This window comes from Pleurodeles waltl, chromosome 3_1 (assembly GCF_031143425.1).
Source record: "Pleurodeles waltl isolate 20211129_DDA chromosome 3_1, aPleWal1.hap1.20221129, whole genome shotgun sequence".
Lineage (NCBI taxonomy): Eukaryota > Metazoa > Chordata > Amphibia > Caudata > Salamandridae > Pleurodeles > Pleurodeles waltl.
This window is the reverse complement of record NC_090440.1, coordinates 636580441-636598760: the sequence shown is the minus strand read 5'-3', so window position 1 is coordinate 636598760 and position 18320 is coordinate 636580441. Positions and strand designations below refer to the sequence as shown.

The window sequence follows — 18320 nt, the reverse complement described above, 5'->3', positions numbered from 1 at the left end:
ATTTAAAGACAGCCTCCATGTTAACCTTTGCGAGAGATAGGCTTTACAACAGTGACAACTGAATTTAGCAGTATTTAACTGTTAAGACACACATCAGTAAATGTCCGACCTTTAACATACAATGCACCCTGCCGATGGGGCTGCCTATGGCCTACCTTAGGGATGCCTTACATGTATAAAAAGGGAAGGTTTAGCCTGGCAAGTGGGTAAACTTGCCAAGTCGATTTAGCAGTTTAAAATTGCACACACAGACACTGCAGCAGCAGGTCTGAGCCATGTTTACAGGGCTACTCATGTGGGTGGCACAACCAGTGCTGCAGGCCCACGAGTAGCATTTGAATTACAGGCCCTGGGCACCTCTAGTGCACTGTACTAGGGACTTACTAGTAAATCAAATATGCTAATCATAGATAAGCCAATAACACATACATTTTACATAGGAGCAAACATCAACAACCTGGGAAGCAGAGACAAAAACTTAGGGGAGACCACACCAAGTATGCCAAGTCTATAAACAACCCTTCCAAATACTGAATTGCAAATGCAAATTTCGATTGGGTAACAAGCTATTGAATCGCATCTTGCATTTTGTACAGTTGATAAAGCATTTTTCTGGATGAAAACAGCCCAATTCTGTGAATCGGGGCAACGCTACTGGAAAAATGTTTTGTACAATTGGCCCTTTGTGGAAAAAATGCTAATAGGTTGAGTGATAAAGTTTGATGTAATATAGGCATCAAGGGAATGATTACAAAAGGTAAACTTACAGGTTTGCATTTTTTTTTGTGTTTATAAACTACGATTTAAATTTTACTAATTGTACTTTTAGGACTGGGGAGACTCTGAACTCATGGAGAAGACTCCGCACATAAAAAGGCAGCCAGGTCTTATCTTTTAATATGCAGAGTTCACCTCATGGAGGCTCTACAGTCATCAAATGACTATCATTAAAGTAATCTTGTACTCTGTGAGTATCAAAATAGTAGTAAACTTACACAGAAGTGTATGTTTACTTTTATGACTCAGAGCCCAAGAGTTTCATCTTTGTTTTCAATTGCCTCATATTAACCACCCAGAGTACTTTCCCAATCATGCTGGCAGAAACAAAGACCACTTACTGGCTCTAGGAGCATAACAGAAATAAATAATGGATTCACCAAATTTCTTCTAAACTATTCACAATTTTGAAAAATTATTTTCAGAAGTCTTGAAAAACTACTCCATATGTAGGATATTTGAAATGGTAAATAATTGCGTTGCTGAAGTAAAATATATCACACTCTCCATATGTTTCATCATCTCCATACCATTCGTTATTCGAAACTTTCTTACCTGTGAGGGGCTATCAAAGTAAAACATAAGGCTAGAGTCTCACTAAGCTCATATACGAATTTGTGTGTCTGATATTTGCTCTCTACTGACAGAATGTCTGTCTTAGGTAGGTCCCTAGCAAATGTTTATGTATTGTACCATACTATTTGGCCAATCATCCCTTAAACAGAATTTTAATTTGAAAAGACCACAGACCTCTTTTTTCCTTCAGTCTCCCACCCAGATCCACCAGGCACTATAGCAAACTCACCTGCAGACATTGGTGGCTGTGTGTAGATAGAGTTCACAAACATACTTCCGTCAGGTTTGATCACAATGTTCTGGCAAGAAATCAGGAAAAAACTGTGAGAAGAAGGATGTCAAATATTTGACCTAAAACAGACATTTATTGGAAGAACTGAAAATAATATTTTATGTACTGCTCAAGAGAACACATACTAGAACTATTTTGTAACATAATGCCAGCTTGGTTGAACCGAACCCAGAGAACTAACATTAAGCAGTGATTCATTTTCTGTATTTTTTTTTATTTATTTCTATGGCAAACTCCACAAACTATGCCAAGGAATGGATGTCACATGCAGATTTAGGCCCTCATTACAAGTGTGGTGGTCTGAAGACCGACACACTTGCTGTGGCGGTCAGACCACCGCCAAAATGGCGGTCCGACCTCCACAATATGACCGTGGCGAAAGTGCCATGGTCGGATGCCAGCACTGCCACTTTTAGGCCAACCGATGTGCTGGCGGTTTCAATCTGCCAGGGTATCGCTGCTAGATTAAAACCCGATTGTCTGCCAGCTTTTGCATGGCGGTTCCACTGCCATACAAAGGCTGGTGGAGACGGGGTGCTGAGAGTCCCTGGGGGGCCTCTGAACTGCCCATGCACTTGGCATGGGCAGTGAAAGGGCCTCCATGGCCAACCCCGTATTGTTTTTTACTGCCTGAATTACAGGAAGTGAAAAGAACGACAGGTGCTCTTGCCCCCGACGCACTGCATCACTGCCGCCAGCTCGTTTACGAGGGAAAATCGTAGTTGGGCCAGCAGGTGGTAAACCAGAGTGGTGGATTTCCGGCCCAAGGAGTTTTGCAGAGGGCTTCCGAGTCATACAGAACTGATTGCATTGCTGCCATTTTGTGTCTTTGGGAAAATGCATTAGTACATAATGGCCTTTGTGCATTGTACACTGTTAGAATCAGTGACAATAGGAGACAGTGAAGAGGATCATACTGACTGCCTAGAAAATAAACATAATCTTTAAATCACCAGTTGAGCCATTCCATCCTTAGATGAAACAGATGGCTAGTGATCACACAGTGTCTCTATTTTTCGTTGACATCTAATGACATGTTAATGTATAACACGTATAATCATTGCTTGCAATATACAGGTGTTATTTCATTTCTGGTTTGACTATAATGAGCGATTTTATACATTTGATTAGCTATACGTAACTAATGTTAAAATTAATTTAGCAAAGGTCATAGTAGACCTCGGGGGCGGACTTCTTTTAATGACCTTGCATTTTTATTTGCTGTGCATAATCTTTCTCACATTCCAGGCTCCAAAATCTGCAACTAGTCTGAAATGGTATTGATTAAACTATGCATGAAGGTCGTTTCTTGCAACTTAATGATCTTGATGTTAGCTTTCTGCACCTGTGAAAGAAAGGAGTCAGAGGAGAAGACGCACTCTATTTGTCTGATATCTTAGAAGGACGTGGGATTGAAGCTGTTTGTTTCTCAACTAACGTGAAAGGGGCTGGACTGAGCTCATCGCAAATCTTAAGATTTGATTGGTTCTTACTCTGTGAGAACTCATGCGATTGTATTTTTTACATTTAATTCATGTTTTAAATGTGTGGCATAGACCTTAGCTAATTAGACTTGCTTCTATACACCTTCAGTAGTAGTCCTCCCCCTGCTCTTCAGACCTTCTGGTCCTTTGGACTTTGCTCATAGAGGTAGCTTCTCAAACGAGCACTCTTTGATTCCTGATCAGAACCTTCATTTGGTTCTATTTGAGATATTCTATTGGCTGACACCTGCTGCTTACAAATTAGAAATTGTATACTATACTGCCTTCAAATAACTTGCCTTCACATGTTTTGGCTTGCCTAGATTATATTCACATATGCTGCATTAAGGTGCTTATCTATTTTTGATTAATTGATTTAATTCAGATTGTAATTTTATAAATGAGGTAATAAACCGTTATGATTGCAAATGTATTCCTCTATTCCGTTATTGTGGGGGAAAATATGCTTCACTGCTTTTGATATGTTGCTACCTTTGGCGTATGAAGCCTCAGTTTGTCAAAAAGGTCCATCCAAATAGGGAGCAGATTTACATGAATTCAACTGCACACTCTGCATGTCATCTGTGCAGGCGAGAAGCTGTTGAACAGGAGCCCAGTGAATGAGACAGGTGCTTTCATTTATTTTTGGGAAATCATCCTGTTACCTTTAGTCCATACTGCAACACCGGAAATATATGCCATTTAGGGTACTGACACAGGGATTTTAGTCAGCCTACAAATGCATATGTGCACCAATGTGACCTGTGTGATAATTGAGTCTCACGGAAGCCAGAGTTTGCTGTGGCTGTGTTGAATTATCCACCAGGAAACCTGTGATTGTATGTGTTCTGGGCAGTGGTAATACTTAAAGCAGTTGATTTAAAAAATCAGCTAACTTCAAGATCTTTCCATTTCGTATGTGCAGTTTGGTCTGAGGAAGAAATGATTAAGTTTCTACTAATGGAAGAATATTAAGGATATCCTAGTTCTTTTTCAAGTTTTCCCCTCCTTGCCTTTCAAACAATACCAAGGATTGTGAGATTGACACCAGAGATAGCATAGAAAAGAACAAGCCCTGGCAAAGCCAATAGCTCTCACCTTTAAAAGATGAATGTCAGTCAAGTGGTTGCGCCACCACATATTTGCACTGGTGCTCCCACTTGTGACTCATACATGTGCAGTGACCTCATGCACATCCACGGCCATTTTGGAATGATGATGAAAAACATTTTAGGATGGTGGTCATAAATATGCAGGGATAACAAGACAGTCTGAATTAGAGTTTGTCGAGCAGGGCACTCTGGCTAACTATTGCAGAGTATCCTGTCTGCTAAAATGATGGTCTGCCTGTTCTTTTCAAAGTTGGGCAGTGTTGGACCTGGCACTTTTGTGGGTTCAACCCCAAACCTTTTGCCTGCTTCTTCCTATTTTTTCTGACCTCTTGCTGTTGGCTCTAGGGCTGTGAGCACGTTATCACTGCTGATCAGTGCTAAAGTGCAGGTGCTCTCCCTTCTCAAGTTGGTATGATTGGCTTACACCTAATTGGCATATTTAATTTAGCTGTAAGTCCTTTGTACAGTGGTATCTCTATACACAGGGCCTGTAAATTAAATGCTACTAGTGGGCATGCAGCACTGCTTGCACCACCCACAGAAGTAGCCTTTCACACCTGTCTCAGGCCTGCTAGCGCAGGGCCTGTGTGCACAGTTTACTGCCGCAGGGACCTGGCATCTACATTTAATTGCCAGGCCCAGAACTCCCCTTTTACTACATGGAAGTCACGCCTAAGGTATGCCCTAGATAGCCCCAAGGGCAGGGTGCTATGTATGTAGAAGGCAGGACATCTGCCTGGTTGCGTGGCCTGTCCTGGTGGTGACAACAGCCTATTTGGTTTCTCACTGCTGTGACTGCTGCCATCTCATGGGAATGCATTGGAAATGCCCTCCTTATGTCTAGGGGGTATCATATGATTTATGAGAGGTAGCGTAGGCATGTTTGATATAGTTGTAAAGGTAGTGAGAAAGTCTGCTTACTGGTGTAGGTGGAATTGTTATTAACATTACAGAAATGCCACTTCTAGAAAGTGAGAATTTCTCTGTGCTTATGACTCTGGTGTTTTGCAGCTTGACTCCAATCCACGTCTGGGCAGAGTGACAGTTGGGCATACTTTTCACACAGCCTGTACACAGGGAGGGTGGAGGTGTCACAGAGGTGCACCTACATATTGATTGGTCTTCCTGGGTTGAGAGCAGGGGAGGCAGGGCACAATTGCATTTGTAAAGGCTGTGTGCTGGCCTCACACAAAGGGTTCCTATGAACCCAACTGATGTCTGGAGCCTGTGCTGGAGGAGAGAGGGAACACTCCAGGAGCCAGTTAGAACCTCCTCTCCCCCTCTTTGTTAGTGTTGTGCAAAACTGAGTATAATTATAGGGGTTTTTTCCCATGTAGAGGAGGCACACTTGACACTGAAACATACTTGGAACTGGACACAAAATGCTGCTGGGCGAATCATAATGAACTGCCTTGTACTGCTGCTGCAGTGCTGACCTGTGACCTGATGTGTCATTTGGAGGAACTGCCACTGTCTGCACCCCCTTTGTCCAGGCCTGCTGCTGGGCCCTGCCGCCCTGTGCTCCATCCTTGTGTCCCCCAGGGCTGGGTGCTGTGCCCCCTGCCACTGTCTGCTTAAAGCGTATGAGGAGCACTTCATTTTACATGTAGAGCACCTTGAGAGCGCTTTTTCCTTTTGTTGGCCCCTAATGCCTTGAGAGCGCTTTATTTGTTGCCCCCTAGCACCTTGAGAGCGCTTCACTGCGAATAATTCATCGCCGTGACCTGGGTCCACACCTTTGCTGAGCGCGTCTGAAGTGCGCGGTGTGCTTTTGTGCAAAAGGATTGAAGTTTGAGCAAGTGCACTCCTAGCGGTGCCCCCTGGGTAAAGCACGCTCCGAGGAGCACTCAGGGGCACCAACCGGCCCCCACTGTTGTCGCATCACCACTGTGGCCCAGGCAGGCTGCAGCTGACTCGCGCACCAGATCGAGTGCAGGTGAGTCAGTCTTTCAGAGACAGGTGGGAATGGAAGCCTGATCCGAGGCTCCCCGCCCCACCGGGCCCTTTTCTGTTCTCTGAGGAGGATCGAGAAGCCCCAGGAGGGACCTCTGTATAAAAGCAGAGGGGGTGCCTGCCACCCCCTGCCCCAACTATAAAATGGCCCCTGTTTTGGTGCCAAGGAGCACCGGGGGCCCCCATTTTCATTGTGGCACTTGAGGTGCCTAGAAATAAAAAGACAGGTACTATTGCAATAGCCCGTGTTTGTTTTGGGGGCATTCTTCATGTGGTGTTTCCTGAGCCTTGTGTTCATTTTATGGTCATGCTGGAAATGTTATGGCAACCTGTTTCCTTTTATGATGTGCCATATGCTTGCTAATGTTCCTGTTATGGGCATAAATGCTAATCTGTGTTTATGACTTGCCATGTGTTTACTAATTTTCCAGGTATGGGCAGTTATGAGGATCTTGTGACAAGTGCATGACAAGTGCATCACTGTAGTAATGTTTACCTGACTACTGCTTATGTTGCTGAATAATGAGAAACCTGTGTGTTATACGTGTTATTTGTGACTACTGCTGATTTCTGCAGAGTAATAGTACTGTGCAATGTTCTGACAACTGCTTGGGCATCAGGGTATTACTGACATGTTGTGTTTGGTCTTGTTATGTTGTGTACAATACAGTTTACTTTTATATAACTTGGTGCCGTGTTTCCTTTGAGGTTTGGATAGTGCGTCATGTGTTGTGCAAATGCTTTCCACATTCTGCTCGTGCCAAGCTACCAAGGGGGTGAGCAAGGGTTGTTTTGGGTTTGTAACTCCCTCACCCTGACTGGAGTGGGTGGGTGCTGCCTGGCTTAGGTGCATACACTAGCCAACCAGAAACCCCATTTCTAACAGGCAGACCACCATATTTTTGGCAGGGACGCTGCTTTTGCTCATAGAAACCATACACTGCCTGACAGCCCAACGGAGTGGCCATCTTTGTAGGTGCATCAGACCACCTACCCTATTTAAAGTGGACAATCTAATATTCTTTTTTTATAGTGCAGGACCGCCAGGGTTGAACCACTCACAATGGGAAGAAACTCCGAATGTGTCACGGTCATTATATTTTTTGTTTTTCAAAAATAAACTTACACTTTGGGAGTTTAAAAAAAAAAATACATTTTGCTGAATGGCTGCCTGAAAGATAGCAGACACTCATCAAGCTTGCAGTGATTTCAGAGGAGCCACTTTAGTGGAAAATCCTATGAAGATACAGATATCTCTTCAGGTTGGGTGGAGATTTCAAACTTTGGTGGGCGTTAGACTGACTAGGATGGCAGATGTAATAAGCTCTGCCATCACGACGGATGACGTGCCTCCTCCCATATTGTAAATGAGGCCATGTTTGTGTTTGCCACAATGAACTGCTGCATCACTTAATGTGTTTTCTCATCTGCAAAATGATGTGGGCTAATACCAGTACTGTTGGACAGACCTTGCTAATACCGACTATTTGACTTGCAGTTGTTAATATAGCCCAGTGGACAACTTATTGCTTTAGTGTGTCACAAGAAATCTAATGACAATTTTCTCAAGAAGTAATGGAGGTGAGGGTGTATGGGAACTGGCTTTGGAGCGACAGAAAGACAATAAAATAAGAAAACACAATCACCATGTTGCAACAAATGAGCAAATAGCAAAGAGATGGAACTTACGACAACATTGCTGGCATGAGTGCTTGGATTTAAAGACAACATTGCAAAAGTAAAGTGTTTGTGTCAAATAGGGTTTTACCTATTTTGAGTTAACTAACCATGCAGATGATTTCATGAAATGGGATTTGCGAGTGTCACCACAATTATCTACTGTTGGGCTTAATGCCGGGTATTATTGGAGTCTGTTTAATCATCAAGGGGACATATTAATGGAATTGCAATAAACAAACTCAAAAATATCAAAGGTTTTGAACACCTTTTTATATATGCAGCAAGAAGAGTTAATTTCAGCAAACACTTAAGAAGGTTATACTGTTGTATATGTAGCCAGTGAGAGACATAGAGAAAGTAAGTGATCGGGCTATTATCAAACAAATTGAGTAGCAATGCCAGTTGAATTTGTGTTCTGACTTTTCTGGCAGGGACGGCTTGTGGGCGGTGCGAGTGGTGCGACTGCACTGGGCGCTGACCTCAGGGGGGTGCTGTGTTTAGCAATTACTTATGAAACTTGCCATTTAAAAGCATCTGCGGAAAAGTTCTTTGTGCGTTTAGCCTTCAAGAAACAATTAAAATGTCAAGATACCTCTTGTGATTAATGTTCCTGCTAAAGAGAGATATCGGAGTTTTGCCTAGTGTCAGCTTTGACTCAACATAAAGTAGCACAGAGGGTTAATATGCATGCTGCAAAAAACAAACCTATGGGTTATATTTAAGAAAAGTGACACTGCATACAGTGCAGCACCAATTTTCTTGCACCTCTTAGCGCCCCTTACCTCCACCATGTGTACGTCATATTTAAAATATGGTACACCATGGCAGTAGTAGGGGACTAGCGTCAGAAGTTTTTACGCTAGTCCGGCGCTTTGCAGGATTAGCGTAAAAAATGTTGACTCTAATCTTTCAAAGCACCCAGAGGCCCATTATAACCAATGGAAGCCTCCTTTTAATGCCTGCTCTGCGCAGGTGTTAAAGGTGCCGGGAAAAAAATTACGCAAAGAAATCTGACAGATTTCTTTGCGTAATGTTTTTGCCCCCCCATAATGGGGGATCACCCCTTTCCATACATTATGCCTGGTGCAGGCATAATATAGCGTAAAGGGTTACAAAGTAGCGTGATGCATGCAGTGCCCCTCTTTGTAAATATGGCGCAACGTTTTTGGCATTCTAATGCCACATTAGTGTAAAAAATGACAATATTATGCCATTAGAATGGCACTAGGGGCTCTTAAATATGCCCCATGGCAGTGCTTAATTTGTGCTTGATGTTTCCAGTGCGGAGCACCAGCACTTTTTTTTTAGGGCCTCTGCCTATTTTTCTGCCTCAAGCATTTACTGCGAGAAAAAGACACATATACGAAAGATGGAGGAAGAGAAAAGGAAAAAGCGTCACAATGGGGAAAAATCAGAAATCTGCAAGAGTGAGCTGAAGGGGCAGGGAGTGCCTGTAAATGGATGGAAGAGGCCCAAGATGGCGTCAGGATTACGCTGCCTCTGTATTACATGTTCACACAATTAATTGCAGCATCCGTGTGTTTAAGAGGAGGGCTTTGCGCACCGGTACCTTTTTGTTTACAAATTAAGCACTGCCCTATGGGGCATATTTGAAAAAAGTGGTGCTGCACACAGTGCTCTGCCACTTTTCTTGCGCCCCTTAGCGCAGACCCCTACCACCACCATGTGTGTGTCAGAATTAAAATACGCGCACCATGGCGGTAGTTAGAGGACTAGCTTCAGAATTTTAGATGCTAGTCCGACGCTTTGCAGGATTTGCATAAAAAATGTTGACACTAAACCTGCAAAGCACCCAGTGGCCCATTGTAACCAACGGAAGCTTCCTTAAAATGCCTGCTCTGAGCAGGGGTTAAAAGTGCCAGAAAAAATGATGCAAAGAAATCTTTCAGATTTCTTTGCGCCATTTTTTGTCCCTCCTCAAGGGGGGATGTCCCCTTTGCATACATTATGCTTGGCGCAGGCATAATGTAGCGCAATGGGTTACAAAGTGGCGCAATGCATGCATTGCGCCAATTTGTAAATATGATGCAGCGTTTTTCACCTCCTAATGCCACATCAGCTTAAAAGAAATTACACCAATGTGGCGTTAGAATGGCACTAGGGGCTCTTAAATATGCCCCTATGGGGTATATTTGAAAAAAGTGGCACTGCACACAGTTCTGCATCACTTTTCTTGCGCCCCTTAGCGCTCTCCTAACGCTACCCTGTGTGCGCTGTATTTAAAATACGGCGCAACATGGCGGTAGTTAGGGGACTAGTGTCAGAATTGTTCACCCTAGTCCAGTGCTTTGCAGGATTAGCAAAAAAAAATTTATGCTAATCCTGCAAAGCACTCAGAGGCCCATTATAACTAACAGACACCTCCTTTTAATGCCTGCTCTGAGCAGGTGTTAAAAGTGCCAGAAAAAATGACGCAAAGAAATCTGTCAGATTTTTTTGTGCCATGTTTCCCCCCCCCAACGGGGAATGCCACCTTTGCATACATTATGCCTGGTGCAGGCATAATGTAATGCAAAGGGATACAAAGTGGGGTAATGCATGCATTGCTCCACTTTGTAAATATGGCACGGGCTTTTGGCCTTATAACGCCACATTAGCGTAAAAAAATGACGCTAATGTGGCGTTAGAATGCCGCTAAGGGCTCTTAAATATGCCCTTATATTGTATGTGGCTAGCTGAGTGGATTAGGAAAGCCAGTCTTTACAAGTGCTTTAAAATGGATGAATGTATGTGAAAGGCGAGCGATGGAGCGATGAGGGGCTCATTTGCTGGGTGGTAGTGATTGAAACTGAGGAGGTCATGGGATGGGGGGCGCCACAATAAACTGACACACGGGGCGCCACCAGTCCTAAAGCCGGCCCTACTTACTGACATAAATGAAAAAATACGGATTTGTAGCCACTACGTGCCAAATCTTAATTTGGCGGTGTTAATGCTGTGGTTGCCTAATTTTTTTTAACTTGGACCTTGCAAGTAAATACTGTCACGCACTATTGGGTGATAAATTTGTCGAGTGTCAAAGTGTGCAGACTGGATCGTGGATCCAATACATGTAGTGAATCTGTGGAGCAGAGAGAGCAAAATGGAGGAGGAAGGTAGGTTGATTATCAAGTTGGATATGCTGCGGTAGAATATGGTACAATTGAATGTGTAACCAGTGTAGCTAGAGACAACCAAATAAATGTGAATTGATTATGGAAGTGTGTGCAGTACAGCAATGTTGTACAAAAGGTGATTGTAGCAAAGGGGGTGTGATTCAAGACTGTTTGATTATTTATGAATAGATTGGTTTGACTGTTATTTTCTCTGAGTCAATCCATCAATAATAATAAAATTGCCATTATTAAAAAAAAAAGACAAATAGCCGTGATTGAAAGAGTGCCTGCAATTCATACACTACTGTACATGCAATGCCTCATGGCCATCTAAAAATATTAGGCTATTTTCACATAATAGTAGGCCAGTTATTGGTTTTTAAATTGTACATTTGTAAATGCCACTTTTAGAAAGTGGACTATTTCTTGCTTAACCATTCTGTGCCTCTGTCTGTCTGTGGAATACATGTCTGGACCAGGATGACAGTTGGGCTGTTTGTGAATTCACTCTAGACAGTCACACAAAGGGAGCTGGTGTGTGCTCTGCATATCTTGATGGGTCTTCCTGAGCCAGAGTGGTGGGAGGGGCTGACACTTACACCTGAATAAAGCTATGCCTGTCCTTACACAAAGCAGTCTCCAACCCCCTGGAGTGTGTCTGGTGCCAGGGCAGGAAAGGCAGACTATCCTTTGAAGTTTGCCTATCTCAAAGGCAGAAATTAGTATAAGTGTTTGGCCTCTGAGACCACAACTTCAGAGCACTTCTGGACTGAGGACATTCTGCTGAGAAGAAGAGATGGATTCCGTACAAGGAGCTGCCACTCTGCCTGTTGGTTTGTTGTGCTGGCCTGCTGCTTGCGGCTTCTGTTCTGGGAGTGAAAGGACTGGACTTTTCTTTCAACATCCTGTTTTCCTAAGTTCTCCAAGGGCTTGAACTGAGCTTGCCTCATGTTAAGAAATCTTATGTACATCAAAGACTTTATCTGCCTGTGCCTCGACTCTTCTGCTGAGAGTCCTGACTTTCCAAGTGGTGCTAAATTCAGTCCCTAGACTCTTGAAAACTGGTGTCCCGAGGAAGAAAAGCCATGGATCGGATTGCTGCGGCTGAAAATCATTGGTTTGCTGGGCTTGCAGCAGAAGAATTGACACAATGCCTGCCTTGTGGCTGAAGAATTGATGCAGTGCCTGCATTTCGGTGGAAGGTGTAGGACCGAAGCAGTGCCTGTTCCACTGTGACACTATAATCACCATGCATTTGGATTTTCCCACGCATTGTCCCATTTTCGCATCAATCACACACCGCTACAAGGAACCGAGGCTGCATGATTGGAAACTGACGCATCATCTCTCCTGTGGGAAGAGAACCGATGCATAACCTCCCCCTCCAGTAAGGAACAGATGCATTACCTTCCCTGCCAGTAAAGAACAGATGCATCACCTCTCCTGCGAGGACAGAATTGACGCATTACTTCCCCTGTAAGTAGGAAACTGACACATCATCTCCCCTGCGCAGTAAGGAGCTGATGCATCACTTTGTTTTCAGGCACCTCAACTCCTCTGCACCCTGCATCGTCTTTGTTTTTGACACATCCAAAGTACTATGGCCCTCATTACGAGCCTGGCGGTCTGTGACCGCCAGGCTCGCGGTTGGCGGGAGCACCGCCGACAGCCTGGCGGTGCCCCTTAGAGCATTCTGACCGCGGCGCTTTGGCCGCGGTCAGTGCAGGAAAACCGGCGGTCTCCTGCCGGTTTTCCGCTGCCCGTCAGAATCCTCCAAGGCAGCGCAGCATGCTGCGCCGCCTTGGGGATTCTGACACCCCCTACCGCCATCCTGTTCCTGGCGGTTCGCCCGCCAGGAACAGGATGGCGGTAGGGGGTGTCGCGGGGCCCCTGGGGGCCCGCTTGTATTTCACTGTCTGCATAGCAGACAGTGAAATACGCGACGGGTGCAGTAGCACCCGTCGCACCTTCCCACTCCGCCGGCTCGATTACGAGCCGGCTTCATGGTGGGAAGGTCGTTTTCCCCTGGGCTGGCGGGCGGCCTTTTGAAGGCCGCCCGCCAGCCCTGGGGAAAACTCAAAATACCCGCCGCGGTCTTCCGACCGCGGTACGGTATGTTGACGGCGGGACTTTGGCGGGCGACCTCCGCCGCCCGCCAAGGTCCGAATGAGGGCCTATGTGTTAAAAAGAGGCAACCATCGATTCCTCTGGATTAAGGCTCTTAGCAACTTTTTAAACGTTATATCTTTGATTGTGTATCTTGGATTTTTGTCATTGTGATCTTGTTTTATTAAGATAAATATCGGCAATGTTTCTAAACTGGTGTGGAGTCCTTTTGTAGTGCTTTCCCTGTGTTACACTGTGTGTGTGTGTGTGTGTGTGTGTGTGTTTTTGTACGAATACTTTACACATTGCCTCTGAGATAAGCCTGATTGCTGGTACCAACTACCAAGGGGTTAAGCAGGACTTATTTTAGCTGTGTGGCTCCCTTACCCTGAGTAGAGTGAGGGTCTCTACTTGGACAGGGTGCAAACCACTGTCAGCTAGAGACCCCATTTCTAACAGTGCCCAAACATGATATCCGCCTGTAGTTGCTGGGCAGGAACTGAATAGCCTTATTTGTAAAGGAATAATTATTGCAGACCACCATAAAGGAAGAGTGGAATTAGTAGCCAGCACTGCATTAAAGCCCTTGGCCAGAACCACCAACCAAAGTAAAGGAACATATCAGTTAGAACGAAGTGGAGATGGTTGCTTTATTGGCCTTCTGAGCTACAGTTGCCCTTTCTTTTTCCTGCTGGAAAATAAGAAGCCACTGAAGCAGTGGTAGTCTACTGTTACCTTTAGAACATAAGAGTTCAGCACTAGCTTAATATAAGTTCTTGAAGCTCCCCACCCATAACTTGACATTTATAAGCTATTCTTAATTGCTTATCCCACCTCTGAAAACTCTTGCTATTTGGTGCCAAACGACTTTGATGTTTTCCTCCTTTGCGCCTTCCTCTGTTCCTCTTGCTCTTATATAATACCTTCTTGTTTCCTAATAGACCTTTGTACTTACTCCTAAGGTTTCTAAAATTATCCTCTTTTATTGATGGTAAATGTTGCATGCATAGTGCATTGAAGTGCTACAACTTCAACTTTCTGCAAAATGTATCTAACCAGCTGCCGCATTTCTTTTTGCCAGCAGTATTACTCCTACAACGAGCTGGCCACTACAGAGATAGTTTCTTAGAGACAGCATTACAGTTGTCTCAGATGATGTTAGGATCTGAACTACTGACATGGAGTCACGAGAAACCTGATGTAATGAAATATTCACATTTTAAGGGACCGGCAAATACAAACCATAAACCTGGTATATAAGTGATCTTCCCTGTGTCTTCGTTTCAATACAGACTTCCAGACTGCTTTGTAGTCATTTTGTTGAGCTGATTTAAAATTGCCTTTCAGATATCCAATGTATGTATGTTTTACTTTCTGTCAGCTGGTATTTTTAATTTGTATAATCACAAATGGGAAAGACTGGAAAAGATTTGTGAAGCCTCATGCAAAGTTTTGGCAAGAGACTTGGCTTCTTCCATTTTAAGACAGTGTGTACATGATTGGTTAGCAATTTATAAAGTTATGTTTCAGTGAACAATGCGCCTATTTTGTTGAAACGTCTACCCACGTTAAAATAATAACTGCATTGTGTTACAACGGCAGATTCCTGTCTTTGAGATCAACAAGTGATTGTGAAATGTATATAGCGAGTACAATTCAAGTATCTGGCTTTCCCAGTACATCTACTTTCATATCTTTTAGTGAGTCTCTAACATGTTTGATTTTTGGCGAGCTCGTTTTTACTGCCCATTTATGTACTCACTGAACGCAATGACTGTGCATTCACATCTTTATTATGCACCCTAGCTCCTTTCAGCAAGGAGTTGACTGCTCATCCACAGCTATGCAGAGTGAAGGAGGCTTGAGAGGTCTATTTTCTATTGCAGACCCAGTCCCCAGAGGCCTGGTTATTGGTGAACAACTGCCAATTCATATCTATTATTGCCAGGATCTTTCTACAAATAGAAGATCGTGGAAAAAGCCTAACAATATATTTTTGTATGAATGAGCGGTTTTATATAGTAGAATTTGACAAATTCTGCTCACTAAACCTGTATGAAGACTGTGATTTTTCTGCTTAGATGGTGGAGTAGTGCGATGATTATCTACAAAGCCGCAAGCCTAAAACATGTTCATTGTGTTTGCCACTGACACATCGACTCACACTCTTTACAAAGTACCAAGGAAGACGTAACTCATTGGTGTGTTCATTAGGAATACTGCAAGGGTTTTGTGCTTTTATCATGAAGTACCTCTGTCTTCGACATTTGGATGAGAGGACAGTCTTTGTGTTCTAGAAGGTAAATATGCACTTTGTCATGACAAAGGGTTGACGTGCTTCTCAAATATTTCTGGAATATGTCTATTAATAGGCTTGCTGTTACCGTTGTTGGTGTGCACTTGTCATTGTCACTGCTGGCATTACTTCTAAAAGGACACTTCTTTCCACTCTACGTTAAACAGATCAAATAAAAAACAGGTCTGCATTACTTTGTTTAGTGACCATGTGAAAGTGAATTACTGGAATTTTAAAATCTTAAAACAGCACGAATGCCATCAAACCCAAAGGTCCCAATAATATCTTACTCTGAAAAGAGACCATGTTTGTTGAAGACAACTCTTTGTAACTAGCCCAAGTCTGATGGAGAGCACCTTCATAAATTCTGAAATTCACGTTTTTAGTCTGACTTGAAAGTGCAGCTGTCACCGGACATTAAGTTATCAACCTCAAAAATAACTTTAAGAAGCACTATTAGGAGAGGGGATTTGGCTCCGTCCACATGCTGGTAGCCAGAGGTACATGTTTTGATTGACCAGAAAGTGTGTGCTTCCTCAAAAAATAAACTTGCCTTCAACACAGCTGTCATCATGTTGTTTACTTATCCAGCTTCCTGAGCTTGAACTTTCAGGGGCACACACATGTGATTGAAATGTTGTTAAAGTGTCCTTAGATAACTAGATAGTGTATGGCGTTGTCGTTTTCTGGTAGTAGCACATTTAGGGGGAGGGGAACTAGAAGGAATGTAATGAAGTCCCAGAGAGGGGCTTTTTTGGAGGCGGCACATTCTGGTTGGCTAAAGCAGGGCCCCAGCCAGACAGCATCTGCCCCTCTCATCAAGGGTGGGTGACTGCACTTACTGTATAACCTGTGCTCACCCTTGGGTAGCTTGGGACAGAAGCTACGTGTAAAGCAAAGACACACCACTTCCCTGCCACAACCACACTACATGGTTCAAAAGGAGACTTCACACACAGTGTATGTATAAAACATTTGTATTCAACACCCACCTTGTCAACACAGTATGGTTATAATGTAACTCTGGGCCTACTGTTAAACACTACTACTGTATGTACAGATGAGGAAATGGTACATTCCCTCTCCACAGGTGCCAAACGTTGTACGCACAGACCCACTCTAGAATTTCCAACAATAATTGTCTCACATAAATTCAGGGTGCACCCTGGTCCCCAACATTAGCAGCAAAATGTACATACAGGGTTTACAACACTTTCGCGTAGCACTGTGAATGCAGCTGCACTAGTAAGCTGTAATGCCAGCTGTTAGTACTGCCTTCGCATTCCCCCGCACTCACTCCTGCACATCCACTCTGAACCACCATGCAGCGCCAGGGGTATCAGCTGACACATGCACCCGTCAATTGTATGCCCTCACTCCTGCCACCCTGATGCAGTGCCCCAATACCCAGATAGTGGAAGCCACTGTTTTTGCAAGCTCCCGGGGTCCCAAACTGCCCTTCTCCCACCAATCAGCTTCAGCTATCCTGCTCCTCCATTAACCAAAGATTGCACCAACCTTTCCCTGGGTACTGGGTTGTTCATGGCTAAGTCACAAGTCTCAGGTTTCCGGGGTCAAGGTGGGGGAAAGAAAAGACAACAGCTGGTAAACAATTAAGAAGGAGGCATTTGGGCTCCCCACAGAAGACCTGCCTTTAAAATGACACTGGCCACCACAGAAGTGCATCTATGGGTGCACTACCTATCCTGCGGTTCCTAAACCTACATGCCCTACCATAAACTGGGACATATAGGTAGGTTGATACAGCCAATTATAATTAGCCTCATTTGCATAATCCATTTTACACACAGCACTGGCCCTGGGACTGTTTAGCAGTATCCAGGGCACAGTAGGAGTCAGTAACCACCAGTATCAGTCAAAATGTCTGAGGGTGGCCAGGGCAAAAATGAGGACTTTCCTACACTGCTTCCCACAGATGAAAGGTGATGGGGACTAACCCACACCCTGGTAGTGCTCATCGGCTAAGTGGAAAACCTGACAAGTCCATCTGCATTGGCATGGGCAGTCCCATGTCTATGCTCCACTGTAAAGTCCATCCCCTGTAGGATAATGGACCACCTCAACAGTTTTGGGTTCTCCCCTCTCATCTGCGTGAGCCCTGTGAGAGGTCTGTGGTCAGTTTGAACATGGAAGTAAATGCCAAACAGGTATGGCCTCATCTTCTTCAGGGATCAGACCACAGCAAAGGCCTCCCTCTCAAAGGTACTCCATCTCTGCCCTCTGGGAAGTAATCGCCTGCTGATGAAGGCAACTGGCTGTTCCTGGCATTCATCATTGACTTCTGCCAACACTGCACCAAACCTTGTCTCTGGAGCATATGTTTGCACAATAAATTCCTTATTGTAGGCAGGGGCCAGTAGCACTGGTGCTGAACACATAGCCACCTTCAGACTGTCAAAAGATTTCTGACACTCTGGGGTCCAAATGACCTTTTTGGGCTGCTTCTTCAAGCCACAATGGTCCCATAGTTCTGGACAAATGTCCTGTAATACCCAGTCAGGCCAAGAAAGGCCCTGAACTAAGTCTAGGTTTTAGGAGCTTCCCAACCCAGTTTGGTCTGGATCTTGGGCTAGAGAAGCTGTACATGGCCTCCAACTGCAAGGTGGGCAAGGTACACCACTTAACTCTGCCCTATCTAGCATTTGCTTGCCTGGATAGTAAGGCCTTCCCAGAGCAAGGCCTGAAGCACTTCCCTCAGATGGACCAGGTGATCCTCCCAGGTGGAACGGAACACAGCTACATCATCCAGATAAGCTGCACTAAAAGATTCCAACCCAAACAAGACTCTGTTCACCAACCTTAAGAAGGTGTCAGCGGCATATTTCAAACCAAAGGGCATCACCTTGAATTGGAAGTGGCCCTCTAGGTTGTAAAATGCTGACCATTCCTTAGCTTCGGGACTTAGGG

General features: G+C 44.3%; 1 protein-coding gene across 1 annotated transcript in view; it reads right to left on the bottom strand.

The window, feature by feature from the left end:
- LOC138284406 (mucin-2-like) overlaps window positions 1-18320 on the bottom strand; it is a 1072535-nt gene that overhangs the window by 798194 nt on the left and 256021 nt on the right. Inside the window, exon 12 of the mRNA XM_069223143.1 lies at window positions 1583-1652. Within this exon, the coding sequence (XP_069079244.1) occupies window positions 1583-1652 (70 nt within the window). The remainder of the gene's footprint in view (window positions 1-1582; window positions 1653-18320) is intronic.